Source organism: Nasonia vitripennis, chromosome 2 (assembly GCF_009193385.2).
Source record: "Nasonia vitripennis strain AsymCx chromosome 2, Nvit_psr_1.1, whole genome shotgun sequence".
NCBI classification, from domain to species: Eukaryota; Metazoa; Arthropoda; class Insecta; order Hymenoptera; family Pteromalidae; genus Nasonia; species Nasonia vitripennis.
This window is the reverse complement of record NC_045758.1, coordinates 6,798,468-6,812,263: the sequence shown is the minus strand read 5'-3', so window position 1 is coordinate 6,812,263 and position 13,796 is coordinate 6,798,468. Positions and strand designations below refer to the sequence as shown.

The following is a 13,796-nucleotide window of genomic DNA, read 5'->3' as shown; positions in this document are numbered from 1 at the left end:
TGCATCGACGGCGCGAATACGCGAGTCTAAGAATACAAATAAAGCTCGTTTTTCTGCCTTAACGCGCGCCGCGGACGGGCTGTTTGTTTTTCTCCCCGGTGACGGCGATCGGAAGCGCGCGCGAGGGAAGCCTTTTTTCCGGTAGCCTATATATTTCACACTCCGAGAGGGAAAAGTGAGGAGGACATTTTGCGTACTTCTTTGTGTATCGCGCCTTTTTAGCGTTTTATAAGCGCGGTGCTTCTTGTTTCGCGTTGTTTCTCCTCTCTTCGCTGAACGGGTAAACAAAATAGAATTTTTTTTCTTCTCACCGCTCTCGGTCACTTTGTTTCCTCGAATCGAGAGAGAGAGAGAGAGAGAGAGAGAGAGAGAGAGAGAGAGAGAGAGAGAGAGAGAGAGAGAGAGAGAGGGACTTTCCCCCCAGCGAGTTCCGGAGTGATTTTCGCTCACCGCCACCGCTGTGCGAGACAAGTTCAAGAAAAAGTCGAACGAACGTGGCCGCTGCTGCTAGGGATTTATTTATTTGCACTTTTGAACGAGGACTCGAGTTTGCTGTTATTTGTTATTTGTCAGCGATATATTTTTGCGAGGAAAGCGCACGCGGGAGATCCACTGCTCCACTTCGGTGTCATAATCTCGGCGCTTCTATGCGACTCTCTCGGGGTATTGTTGTTGTGTGTGTGTGTGTGTGTGTGAGAGAGAGAGAGAGAGCTTGAATAACTTTTTATAATGCAAGCTAAGCCCACCTTTCGAATCGAAGATTCATACCGTTATCGAATTTTCGAACGAGTTCACGTACATTTTCTTTGTACACATTCGAAGAATAGAAAAAGCCGATTCACCGCTGAAAAGATGCGGCAAAAGCGCCGGCCTCTCCTTATATATAAATAATAAACCTCAACCGACGTACAGCGGGCGCATGGAAAAGCGTAGACAATTTTTCTCGAAATCTCGGGTTTAGTGCCTTTAGCTCGCAAGAAGCTAGCTAAGCAAATTAGCTCCCGTATCGCCGGTGTTTGCACGATAAAAGCTATACGCACTGCCGACATTTTCACGTAAAACAAGAGAATGAGAAAGGTAACATTCGAATATGCAATTGCAGCGCAAGTCACTCTCTAAACACCTCTCGTATTCCTGGGCGCTCTTCAGCTCGAGTACTTTGAATTAAGATAACACACACACACACACACACACACACACACAGCGAGCAGATATACGGAGAGCTCCTGAACTGATAGATAAACGCTCTTATCTGTCTCAACTATTAACCATTCAGATGTATGCAAATCCATGCTAGAATTTCACATTAATCTTCATTCGTACGGATATAGTAGCTACATCTCAATTATTAACCTGAATTGACATTATATTATACCTATTATAGAGAATATATAATTGCGCTCAATAGACTGTTACGAATTTATTTCGAAAGAATTATACGCGTATATTTTGAACTCCATGCGCGCAGTACATAGTTTAATAAATCAGTCTGAATCTGACTGCTCCTTAAATATTAACAATGAAATTTACGATGTCGAGATAAAATAACGTCGGCGCTTCTGATACTCCTATACTTACGCGGCGAGAGATCCGTTTGGAAATTAACCAGAGAGCGCGAGTGTATTATTTCTATAATGTGTTATTGCGGAAGATAAATCCATGCCGAAGAAAACAGGCTGAAAATAAGCAGATTTTCACAGGTACAATGCAACGCTGCCATAAAGTGCCGGATAGGGTGTAAAATTGTTTCGATATCATCCCGGCTGTGCAAACGCGAAACTCCGCTCAAGTGATTAGTTCAGTCAAAATTAAATAAGCTTTAATAAAACATAAAAGCAGCCTCTATACGCTAGAGGCAAGAGATCGCAAGCGACGCACCGATAAATAATGAGAAAAAGTCACCTCTCTCGAATCTCTACATCTACTCCAATCGAAAGACACCGCACCGACGAATCTTTAAAAAAAATCACACATACACGCAAAGCTGATAGTAGAATAAAGCCCGGACTCGGTCACGGCCGCGGGCGCACTGAGTATAATCGGGCAGCCGGCAACTGAAATCTCGCGCGCGCGACGCTACTCTATGCCGCCGGGGGCCAATTCACTTACGTGCTGCGATGCTGAGCGAGAGACTATCTCTCTCCCGCTTGCTCGCGAGTCTATACGCTGTATACGTGTATACCTCGCGTAATCATGCGGTTGCCTTCATCCCGCGTATAAGACCGATGCTGATGCTGCAGCCGCTTGTGTATACGATGTATATGATGATCGAGTATGCGCTGGCCGTAGTGTGTGCCTAGGATGTATATTGACACAGGCGGGTTAATTTTTGGCGAGCGTCGATGTCGAGCTTGCGATGCTTTGCTCTCCTGCGAAATTCAGTTTAGTTCCTTCATTGTAAGCACTTTCTTCGCTCGATCTCGCGCAGAAGCTACGCTGGAACGGGGAACATTTTTATGTTAAAAGTTCTTAATTATAATATCAAAAATTTACGCCTTCGGGAGCAAAGTATAATAATTAAACGAGACGAATTGCACACACAAACAACATTACCGTTATAATCAACAAAGCGTTTGAATGAAAGTTTTGCAGAGTTTCTGTTTTCATGCCCAAACTTACATCTGTGTAAAATTCAAAGCTGTACAACAGAGAAAAATCGACCTGTATGAATATACGCAGATTTTGATATCAAAAAAAAAAAAATGATAGCCCAATTCCTCGAAAACCGCACGTGTCAAACTTTTACAAGAAAGTGATATCAGAAAAAAAAGCGGTATACTTTTACGAGCGCAGTAAACTCGTGCGGCAAAACTTCCTTTAATAATTGTTCGGAAACAGTCCCGAGCTTCCCTGCACTGTACTTTTATCTCCCATACGCCTCACGCCGTTGACCAGAAAAAAAAGAACTTTTCTCGGTCACGTATAAAATCTCGCATTACTTGCGCGTCTCCCTTCGCTCAAAGGCCCGTGTACAAAGCCGAAGCCAGACATTGTAAACTAACAACTGAGCCAAATGAGCGATGACCACTGATGAAAAACTGTAAGATTACTTCCGACTGACCGAGTAATGCGAGTATGCGGAAGAGCTCGGCATGTTGATGATGTTAATCGCCGTGCAGACCGATGGATGGCTCGCTAATCGCGCTTTATGTATATATGTATGCGCAGTGTATATTTGTATATGGGTATTCGAGAGAGGATCAAGTTTGAACACCGATGGCTAGTGACTAGTGTATGCGTTATAATGTACAAGCTTGCTATAATTCTGTGAGTTCTTTGTTTTACGAAAAATTATAGTTCTGATTTCTCGTTTTTATAATGAAATTTGAAATAAAATAAAATTTGGGTGCTCGAATGTACTCGTTGGGATCAGTCATAAAATCAATATGTAGACGCGATTGTAGAAAAAAACTATAAGATTTATTTCGTACAGTGTGCCAAAAATCTGCTCATCATATATAAACGACCATTATTCGCAACCAATATAATTTTAAATATACATTGTTAACGTGTAAGTAAAATAATAATCCAGCGACCTTCTATAATATATATATATACCTATATAATACATGTTTAACGCACGAAACTGCATCGCTTCTCAGTCTAGCAAGTTGGGGTATTTAGCAACTAATTAACATGGTATTCTCTCTCGCGCTCGCGCGCTCGCCTCTGCAAATACTCAACGAACTCAATTATATATACCGTACAAGAGTACGGTGGTCGGCGGCCACGCGCGAAAGACTCGCGTAGCGCTTTCACGCTCATTTTTACACCGGCGAACGCGTATACATGTGTTCAAACATTTAATTCGAAAATGTATAACGACTGTCGGTTAAACGTCTCAAAAAAAAAACGGTACAGCCAAGCAGCTCTGGCCATCTATTTAGACTGAAATATACGCTTTAACTCGAATATAGAATTTTGGACGTATGCAGTTCTTGCATGAATCGAGTACTGCCAAAATAAATTTGTATTCAGGAGTTTTTGAAAAATAAATAGATGATTGCGATTGACGTATAAATGGAAGAATGATCGTTGCGATGACGATTATAAAATACTTTTTTACATGTAAATACGAACGAAAAATCAGTGCTCTCTTAGTAAGTGCTAATTATGCAGTTAAGGCTTAGCTTTATGAACTTTCCAATCATTTTCAAATAATTAATTTTGTTCTGCATGTATAAAATTAAAAATGCAAGATCTCGCGTGGGATTTCTACGTGTAAAGTTATTTAAATCAGTTGTATACTTGTGTAAAATTGAAATCCTTGCCATAAAACAGATTGAACGTAAAAATAATCTCATGGAAAAACCGTGGATCACAGAAACATCAAATTGTATTCACATCTCGCCTTAGCCGATAAAAGACTTTTCAAAAGAGACCACTTGCCATCAACTCTCGCGAAAAACCAGGCGTACTTTCCGGAGTTCAGAATTTACCCCATTAGGTCGGCGATACGGAGAGAATAAATTCTCTCCAGAACAAACGCACACATTCGGCACTACATATACGTATCTTCTTTAAAGATAGATCAGTCGAGGGGTATCACTTTCGAACGTTGTTACACTTTTCCCTCTCTCTCTCTTTCTTTCGACTATTACAAAAATATATATAGATAGCATTTACAAACAACGCTAGAGAAAATGTACAACGCGCGTATACAAGATACCTTACACAAGCACACGCATAACTTCATTATTTACGAACGTTCTACTTATTGTATAACCACAAAAGCGCGCTTCGTCGCCGTATCTCTCCACGGATTTCTCACGTGAGTGTAAATATTGCCACTCAGCTGACGCAGACTCGCGACAGGAACAACTACGCGGTTCACATCCAGAATGAAAAAACTGCTTAGTACTATACCTATGTGTACAACGAATTAAAAATGACATATAGTTTTTCGCACTATACACTATAATGATTCGCGGCAAAATTTTGAAAACAGCTGCCGCTCGAATACAAAGGGCAGAAGCGTCGTCCCTATGCGGAAATGAAGTTTCATTGACTTAGAGTGAACGAACGCTTCACTTGGAACAATGACTCGCTACACGCATTGCATTTTTTACAGGAAAATCCATTTCCATGTTCGACGACCGTTCTCGTTGAATTCGAGCGGCAGTGTGCGGTATTGCAACTGTGCGTTTGGCAGTGTCTAATTTCCACGGGACGTCCAATCCCCTTGGCCAGAATCTTCTCATAAAACGTCTTTTCCGCGCCAGATATACCTCCGTAGAGATGTACAGCCTGCATATGTACACTTTACGCAGCATCTCTTCTATACACGCTTGCAACTCAGACGCTGCGGGGGGAGTCAGAGGATGATGATGATTCGGTCATCACCAGCGTCGTCTCTCACCATCGTCAGTGTCTTTGGACTCGTCGGGCCTCGACTGCTGCTGCTGCTGCTGCTGCTGCTGTTGGGGCCTGAGTCAATCCGGCTTGATAAGAGCGTTAACAGACTCAGCCTCGGGCTCCTCGTCGAACTCGGATGTGTCGGAGTCCATGGCATCTGTAACATAAGAGATCGGCCAATTAGTCGAGGCGAAAATTTCGCTGCATCTGCTTCTTCGAAGGTAATTAGGGGAACTTTGGTGCGTATGTAGGTTTAGATGGGAACAGGTAGAAAGTTATAAGGGTGAGAGATATATTCTAGAGAGAGCAGACATGTCGGGGAGGAGGTAAGATTAATAGAGGATGTGTTCGCGTGTGGAGCGCACACATCGCAGGTTTAGCCATCACACTGTTGGAGCAGGACGAACATGCTGACGCACTCGTTAAAAGCATGCCGTGAGTCAATGTGTGCTCTGGGAATAGACTTTTTTTTCATTTTTCTTAACGAACGAGTAACAAAATTTGGGAAATGAAACTCGCTCTCACGGCACACTTCGATGAGTACACCAGGAGGTCACACAGGATCAACAGACGTCGCATAGAGGGAAAAAAGACAACCGGAAACCACCCATCACATGGGGTAGAGGATTAATACAGATATACTATAAATGTATAAAAGCGGCAATTCAGAAAAATAGGTAATATCAGTCGGTACAGCCAGCGTAAAGACTCCGCTCTCCTCCTCTTGTCCAAGCAAGAAACCTGCGTGAAAAACTCGGAGATGATAAAAAAAGAAACAGAACGGTCGCATACAGGAAGCCTCGTGACATTCTCGCAACCTTCGCCTTCAGAGTTATAAGTATAATATGACGGTAGAGCTGGATTCGCTTATTATGGATTGACGCATGAATTATAACAAGTTAGTATAAATATGTGTGTACAAGATGCTCGACATTACCTTGTTCTTTCAAAGCCGTGCAACGCATAATGCACGCGGATTTTTGTTTATACGTTCCATTTACAGGTTTTATTTTTGTCTACGAACTATACATTTGACGTTTGTGTTTATAACATTCGCATGCATGTGGATTATAACGGTACATATACAATTTATGAGCAGAGCGATTGCTGTGATTTTTATGAAAGCCAAACCTTTTTTTTGTGAAATATTTTTACAGCTTTAGGAAGAGTCTATTACAAGTCTATTGAGAAGAGACTACTTTGCAGTGTTTTTGTAATATATATATATATATATATATATGTGTGTGTGTGTGTGTGTGTGTGTGTGTGTGTGTATTCGTTACTAGCAGTGCGCACGGAAGAGGAGATTGAACGTGTGAATGTAGATAATCAAACTTTCTTTCCGCAAGAAAAAATTCAATTAACAATATACTTTCTAACAAATTAATTGGGTACGAGAAGAAACGTCTGTTTTGTTTGCTTCGCACGATTGATTTTGACAAAGCTGTAAATATTTTTCAGCGTGAAAATGTTGCATTATTAAATGACAATGATGAAATTAAGGGATTTTGAAAACAATGATCGTGGTGCATGTAACAATGGAAATATACTTACTAAAAAATTAGACAGGGGTCAAACATAAAAAAAAACATAAAAAAACTAAAAGTATGCATTATGATAGCTAGTGTATAATCAATTTAATTTTCATTTCGCGTATTTTTGTGACAAAGAGAAATATTAAACGTGTCAGACTACACTGACTAATGCGCGCGTCTACAACTTTATCTATAACGAGCATTGGTGAGAAAAAATTCGTTGGCGATAAGAATGTGACAACATCTCAATTACGCATATTAATATCGTTATGTAATCTAATCAAGCATTATCGCGTTTTTTGTAACAAAAAAATAAAAACGAGAATCAGATGATACAGCGGCGAGACGAGCGTCGAAAAAAAAGGTAATAACACCAATCTACATGGACAAGTGCTTGCCACTTGTTTGAAAATAAACTGTTGAGAAACTGCTTTTGTCAATATTTAAGAAGATGATGAAACTTTTATTAGTAAATATTGTTGCGGCTAGACATGACCGTTCACTTGACGTAGACTATTCTTTTCACGGCATCTCTTAGTTGCCGAACTTTGCATCAATTCAATAACTAATAGCTTGTTAAAAAATTGATTCAAAGATATAGCGGCAAAAAAATTAAATTGATGACACACCTAACTCATGGTGAAATCTAATGAAATCGTGTGAAATAAAATTAGGTACCAGATATGCACAGCATACTTTTCGGGTGATTCCCCTGCTGATGATCTATAAACGCGTCGATGCTGCTTTCCCATTTTTCTTAGTTTCTAGAAATTTGTCTGCAAGAAATACGTATTTTTTCGTTGATTACACATGATTGTCTTCCTCTATATGGATTCGTTCGCGTGCGCTCGAAACGCCCGCTACGAAATATTTATATGTGTAAGTGTCTGTGTTGTCCTCTCCATCATTTGTTTTCTATACCAAATTAGTGAAAAAGCCCTTGTCAATGTTACTTAAACTTTTTTTATGTGTTAGGTCGGTGATACATGATTTTGTTACTTCTTGAATGTCGTTACTAAAAAAAAGTATGAGAGCGTAAAAATTACAAAAATAATCGCTTTAGCAGACGACGAAATTACATGGTTTGTTAAAAATAGAATTCTCGTTTGAAAATTAATTTCTCCCATTACAGGCGTATAGCATGTTTTTTTTTTTCAATATGAAGTTTTAACAAAACATGTAATACTTTAACTCCTGCAGTTTATAGTGTAAGTGAGTATAACTTAAATAAAATTTATGCAATATGCAATACATTGATCTACGTCAATAGGCGTGATGCATAGTCCACAACATCAAGCAAAACTAAATAATAACATTATTCTACACAACACTTTTACCTTATTTTTAATCATGCATTGTAGCAATACGTAATGTTAACCGTGTTCGATAAAATAATATATGCATGTACATACATTAGAAGTAAATCTATGCGCAAATGACGAATCAAAAACGTTGTTTTAGTCGAGTATGAATATTTTTAATTGAGCCGTTTTAGAAAAACACTTTTGATCTCTAACTACGCCACTTATATTTCATCGAAATTATACCTTACGTGCCTGGATACCGATGCAAAAAACGAACGAGCTTTCATTTGCATCTCGGCTTGTAATAAAAGGAGATAACTTTTTCGCTACTTCGCTGGCCTTTTAATTTGAAGTCGATTACCGTCACTGTTAAGAATAAGCCTTCTTGTATTTCAAAATTTTCATGACGATTATCCGTTAGTCAAAAAGCTGGATGACGACAAAGTTTTAATCACGTAAGAAGCCGAAACCAAAAATGACAATTAAATTTTGTGCGTTACGCAATCATCCGTGTGACATGCATTTAACACAAAATCAAAAAAGTCACACATGATATTATTAGTAAATAAAAAATAAAGAATCCTCTATTTACCAGTCACAAATGGTTCGGTAGCACCTTTCGTCTTATAGGTACTTAAACTTAAATTTAAACGATAATTCTCAGTTCGCTGTTAGGAACGATTTCACCCTGTCAGTTAGAGGTATTTACAGCTCGGAATATACTGTTAATTTCAACTATAATGAATAGCAGTGCCTACCTGCAATGGTGTTATCGGCCAGCGCCTTGTCCTTTTCAATGTACATGGCGGTGAGGAAGAAGAATGCACTACCTAAGATTTCTATAAATATAGTAAGGAACAGAGCGTATTGCAAACTCCTGAAATTGACTATATCTTTGTCCATCTGCAACGCTGCTGTCTTGGGCTCGACCCAGCCTATTGTCAAGTTAGGCAGTATCACAAATTTCAAGGCATCCGATATCTGCAAAAAAAAAGAATTTTTTTATTCATATTTGTAAGATACTAGCTTAAGATAAGACAAATAAATACTAAAGGTCAAACTCGTCATTACAAGCTACAGTATGACCGGACGGTAGAATAAGCAAGTTATTTATAATACTTGGATTTTCAGTTGCGGCAATGCGGATTGTTCGCAATCAAAATGTTTTTGTAAACACGATCGTGTGATCAAACTGCGCTGCTTTAAAACTCTACGTATGCGCAAAACAAATTAAACGCGCTTTGCTTCCTACACACAAAATCGTGATCCATGAGAAACGCTCAAGTTAGCTGGTGCGTCACACTCGTTTAATAAGGTTAAAATCGTGCATGATCGAAGCATTATTAAAAGAACGTGCGAGCACGTCCGACACGCACACAACGGTAAGCTCGGAGTCGTCAACCCAAGATATAGATAAGCTGTGGTCGTCTCGGTGTGAGACACAGCAGATGAATAATCACTCGCATACTTACCACGCCTATTAGATACGGGCTGCCTGCGTCACCGAACGCGTGGGCGAACAGTATTTGGAATGCCTCTGCAGTCGATCGCCTCGTTGGTATTACGACGTACTGGAACAATTGAAATTATGCTTTGATTTTCTTATTTACAGAGTGCATGCGTAGGGTTCAAGTGACGCTACCTCGCGTTCAGTACTTTAATAAACTAACGTCAAAGATCTGAGCGTCGTGATTTCTTAGATTGATTCCGAAGATGTGTTGTGGAGAGCAATATTCGGTGGTTATTCAATTTAATGTATGCATAATAATTGGAATATTAATTTTACAATAAAGGTAGCTGCATTACGGGCACTTGAACCTTTTTAACTGTACATTCTTTTTACTCACCAGTAACATATCAGCCACAATTGACCAATTTAAGTTAAGGGCTAATTGACCAAAGAATATTAAAGTATAACAGGCTATTGCATTTGAACTAGCGAAAACTGATCCTAAGAATATTAATGGAGCACTTATGAGAAGACCAACTGCGCAGATCAAGGGGTCAGCTTGATGCCAACGGACTCTTAATTTTTGCGCTAGCATTGAACCAAAAGGTACTCCTATTAAACCAGCTATCATTGCTATTACACCAAACTTGTAGGCCACACTGAAAGTATCAATTGTATTAATTTCAAAATGTCTTTTTGTAAATAATTTTCCTTTTAAATTAAAAATGTTAAACTTACTCATCAAGATTAACATCTTCTCCACTATTTTGCAGCTTAAGTCCATATTGGATAAAGGTAGGTCCCCAAAAAGCAAGAGCTCCAGTTACAAACGATACACAAGTAAATGCTGCAGTGGAAAACATGAAACTCCGACTGAAAAATGCGTTAGTTGTTTATGAAATATTTGCTTTGAATCATTTAGTCAAGTACAAACACGAATATAAAAAATATTTACTTTTTCATCAGAGCTTTTATGTCTTCTGACCAAGAGCTACTGCTGATGTGGGATCCTCCCTCTTTTTCACCTCGAATAGGATCTCGCACTAATGTCAAAATCATTATGATGGCAAAAACTCCCAAGATTGGCGTTATACGCAGTCCCCACTGCCATTGATTTGTTGCTCTAGCCGTTTCTCCTCCAGTTATGTACCCTAAACCACTGTAAAATAAGAAAATTTTGATTAAATGATTTTGCTCTGCATTGGAGGTTATTTGTGAACATGAATTAAATTTATTTACCTGCCGACTGGAATAGCAAAGTAAAAAAGTGCAAGCATCTTAGATCTCACATCTTTAATAAACATGTCACTGATGATCGTGGGAGCAATTGTAGAGTAACTGGCTTCTCCAATTCCTACCAATGCTCGGAAGAACAAAAACCATCCATAGGACTGCAATGATTAAAAATGTATGTCAATGATTAATGTATATCAAAATCATTGCGGGAAAAGTGTTCAGTAAAATTTTTTCTTACTTTCATAAATGAGCCAACAAATGTAGTCAAGCACCAAAGAAAGACTCCAGCGCTCATGATAACTTTCCTGTTGTATCGATCTCCAAGATAACCAAAAAGTGGAGCAAATATCATGTAACTTAAGATAAATGCTGTTTGGAGCAGACCAGACTCGCTGTTATCCATATGAAAATCATCAATTATTGATTGCAGAACACCTAAAAAAAAACAAATGATTTATTGCATTGATGTAGAAGGTGCCAAGGTAACTTCCTACATGTGCAAAAAAAAATCATGAAACAAAAACTACTAATATAAAATTTTATCTACATTTTCATTGTTGCAATTATAATAGAACTACTGTTTGATATTGCAAGCTTACTAATTAAAATATGATGTCGACAGTTTGTACATATATGTGCTTTTATTTAGATAACATTTATCTCCTTCCTGATAGTACACAATACATTGACTTGTAGAATTAAATGTCTTTAGACTTTGATGATTTTGCAATACCCTTCAGAGAACGTTCAACTTTCAGGATATGCAAATATTCCGTATATAAATTAATAGCAAAATTAAAATAAAAATAGCAAATCTAAGGAAAGAAAAATTTGCTCATTCGATAGTTCATTCATTAATCCACTGGTATCCAAAATAAAGTTGGCACAAGCTATAAACCAACTGAATAAACATAAGCTATTTCTAGCTCATCAGCAGTCAATTTTGGCATATTTACAATAACATTGCGCTATTTACATTTGCTATTTACACGCAAAGTAGCTTTTAAAATTACAATAAAAATTGAGTATAAAATTTACGGAATGCACGAATTTTCTCAGGCTTTCAAATTTCAGCAAAATATTTCCACTCATTGATTCATCATGTCCAAATTTAGCCTGCGCATTCAAGGTTTGCATCAATAAAACAGCAAAAAATCCAGACTGGAGCAATTAAACCTCCCCCCCCCCCCGACTCCGATCAAAAGTGCGCGCACTCGCTCTCAGCTAAAGGTCATATCAGCAATTCCTTATATATACAGAGACAAGCAAAAAGCCAATGCATGAAGCAAAAAGTAAACACCGCACTCTCGTCCGCATTCGTCCACTTTTATCCCGCGCGTGCTCTCCGGAAAAGGGGGCCGCTTTCGAAACGGAAAGTGCAACGTGTGCAGCACGCGGTTAGCAGACGGCCTCTCTCTCTCTCTCTCTCTCCACTCGGCTAAAGAGAAAAGTGTTTAGGAATGCGCAAAGGAATGCTCACCGGCTATGGTGAACCTGTCCATGTAGTTGATGAGGTTTACGAAGCATAGCACCAGGACGGCTATCCACTCGCTGATGGTGACGGAGCTGAGTCCCGGGCTCGCGGAGCTCGAGGACTGCTTCTCGGTGTCGGTCTGGGACTCGGCCGACGAGGCCGAGGTCGCGTTGCCGTCGTTCACCATGAGGTACTGCTGCGACACGTTGGGCGGTATCCTCGTATCCTCCATCGTGTAAGTAAACACACACCCCTCGCGAGTGTAAACAATGCAAAGGAAGCAAGCGCGACGGCTCTCTGTCAAAAGTTACGCGTCTTATTCAGATAAGCCGATGATCCGTCTCACAGCATCGTGTGACCGACCCGTTATACAGCGCACGATAGTCTCTCCTCTGTGAGACGGTTCAGGGCCACCGACTTTCTCTCGGAACAGCACGACGCGGCGACGCGATGACGACGACTGAAGTCGGTCGAACTCGGCCGTATAGTCGCAGCGCAGTATGCTACACCTTCTCGGCGGCGCGCGCAAGTGCACTCGAGAGACCGAAAGGGGGGAGAGAGAGAGAGAGAGAGAGTGTGTGTGTATTCTAGTGAGCGTCTGCTGGCGTGGTGCACGTCTGGCCAGCGGCTCGCCGAATCACGCCACCAGCTCTCGGCGAACCAGCGAGCGGCGACGTAACGCTTTTTTCCTGCGCGCGAGCCCCCCCTTGTACGTATATGCATACATACGTGGATACGGTGTACGCATATACCTGCTGCTCTTTGGAATGCGTCACGGGACCGGCGGGTCGGACCATCAGCTTACGCGATGCCCGGGAAATGTGCACAGCGCGATAACAGCGCGAGACGTAATATATATATATATAGGTACCTATTTTATCTCCGACGTCTGTTTGCAGGAGTAAGTAATCGTGCGCTGGGTAAACAGTCTGTTTGACTCGGCCGAGTACGCGAAAAAAGGTCGTCGTTTTTGCATATTACGCGACTGATGATTTGCAGATGTGCATGCATGTATACAGGGCATATAATTGATAACAGCTGATGCAACCACCTAGTACGACTTTTACGATGGGATGATGAATTATCGTTGATGAGTGCTTATTGCAAATCGACTCGTTTATATTACAGTAGAGACCGTCGTATTTTTTTGTAATCGAAGATTATTAAGTGCGTTCCGCCTGATGGTAGTGTGTGCAACACCGGAGAAAATGTCACGCGATACTTTTATCGATTTGAAATTGCTGCACGCACAGAGTGCATTTCTGCGCTGATAGCTCCTTTATTTGGTAATTTTTTTAATGAAACTTGTTATCCCAGCAAGATAAAACCGTAACTGAAAATTCCGATGACAAATCAGCATGTAAAAATAAGTTATTCGCGACCGTTACACTGATCATTTGACCGGAAACGCAGAAAGCACAAATATCGCGTGATGATTTTAA

At 40.1% G+C, this 13,796-nt stretch overlaps 2 protein-coding genes across 7 annotated transcripts in view; both read right to left on the bottom strand.

Annotated features, from left to right (window-relative positions):
- LOC100123103 (probable 18S rRNA (guanine-N(7))-methyltransferase) overlaps positions 1-2,078 on the bottom strand; it is a 48,066-nt gene extending 45,988 nt beyond the window's left edge. For both annotated transcript variants that reach the window (XR_004344610.1, XM_031923008.2), the window contains exon 1: positions 1,903-2,078. The gene's annotated coding sequence lies outside the window, so the exon portion shown is untranslated. The remainder of the gene's footprint in view (positions 1-1,902) is intronic.
- Positions 2,079-3,398: 1,320 nt separating this feature from the next.
- LOC100123095 (protein spinster) lies at positions 3,399-12,867 on the bottom strand. 5 transcript variants are annotated; one of them, XR_004344608.1, is made up of 11 exons: positions 12,361-12,867; positions 11,119-11,315; positions 10,884-11,035; positions 10,600-10,803; positions 10,383-10,517; positions 10,042-10,303; positions 9,667-9,765; positions 8,953-9,175; positions 8,438-8,560; positions 7,569-7,666; positions 3,399-5,512 (listed from the first exon to the last, which is right to left on the bottom strand). XR_004344608.1 is itself a non-coding variant. In XM_008211649.4 (10 exons), the coding sequence occupies exons 1-9, from the start codon at positions 12,584-12,586 to the stop codon at positions 8,478-8,480; spliced, it is 1,581 nt and encodes a 526-aa protein (XP_008209871.1). In that variant the 5' UTR covers positions 12,587-12,867; the 3' UTR covers positions 4,082-5,512; positions 8,438-8,477. The 5 variants fall into 5 exon arrangements, 4 of the variants coding, with proteins under 4 accessions (XP_001606700.1, XP_008209871.1, XP_003427175.1 ...); XM_008211649.4 differs by lacking the exon at positions 7,569-7,666 and having other exon boundaries at positions 4,082-5,512; XM_003427127.5 differs by lacking the exon at positions 8,438-8,560 and having other exon boundaries at positions 4,082-5,512; positions 7,587-7,666; positions 12,361-12,856.
- Between the last annotated feature and the right edge of the window lie 929 nt (positions 12,868-13,796).

Coding starts and splice junctions, on each gene's coding strand:
- LOC100123095 (XM_008211649.4), bottom strand. CDS start 12,586: ATGGAGGATACGAGGATACCGCCCAACGTGTCGCAGCAGTACCTCATG. Junction 10,304..10,382: donor GAAGATGTTAATCTTGATGA/GTAAGTTTAACA, acceptor TGATACTTTCAG/TGTGGCCTACAAGTTTGGTG. Junction 8,561..8,952: donor GGCCGATAACACCATTGCAG/GTAGGCACTGCT, acceptor TATTCTTAACAG/TGACGGTAATCGACTTCAAA.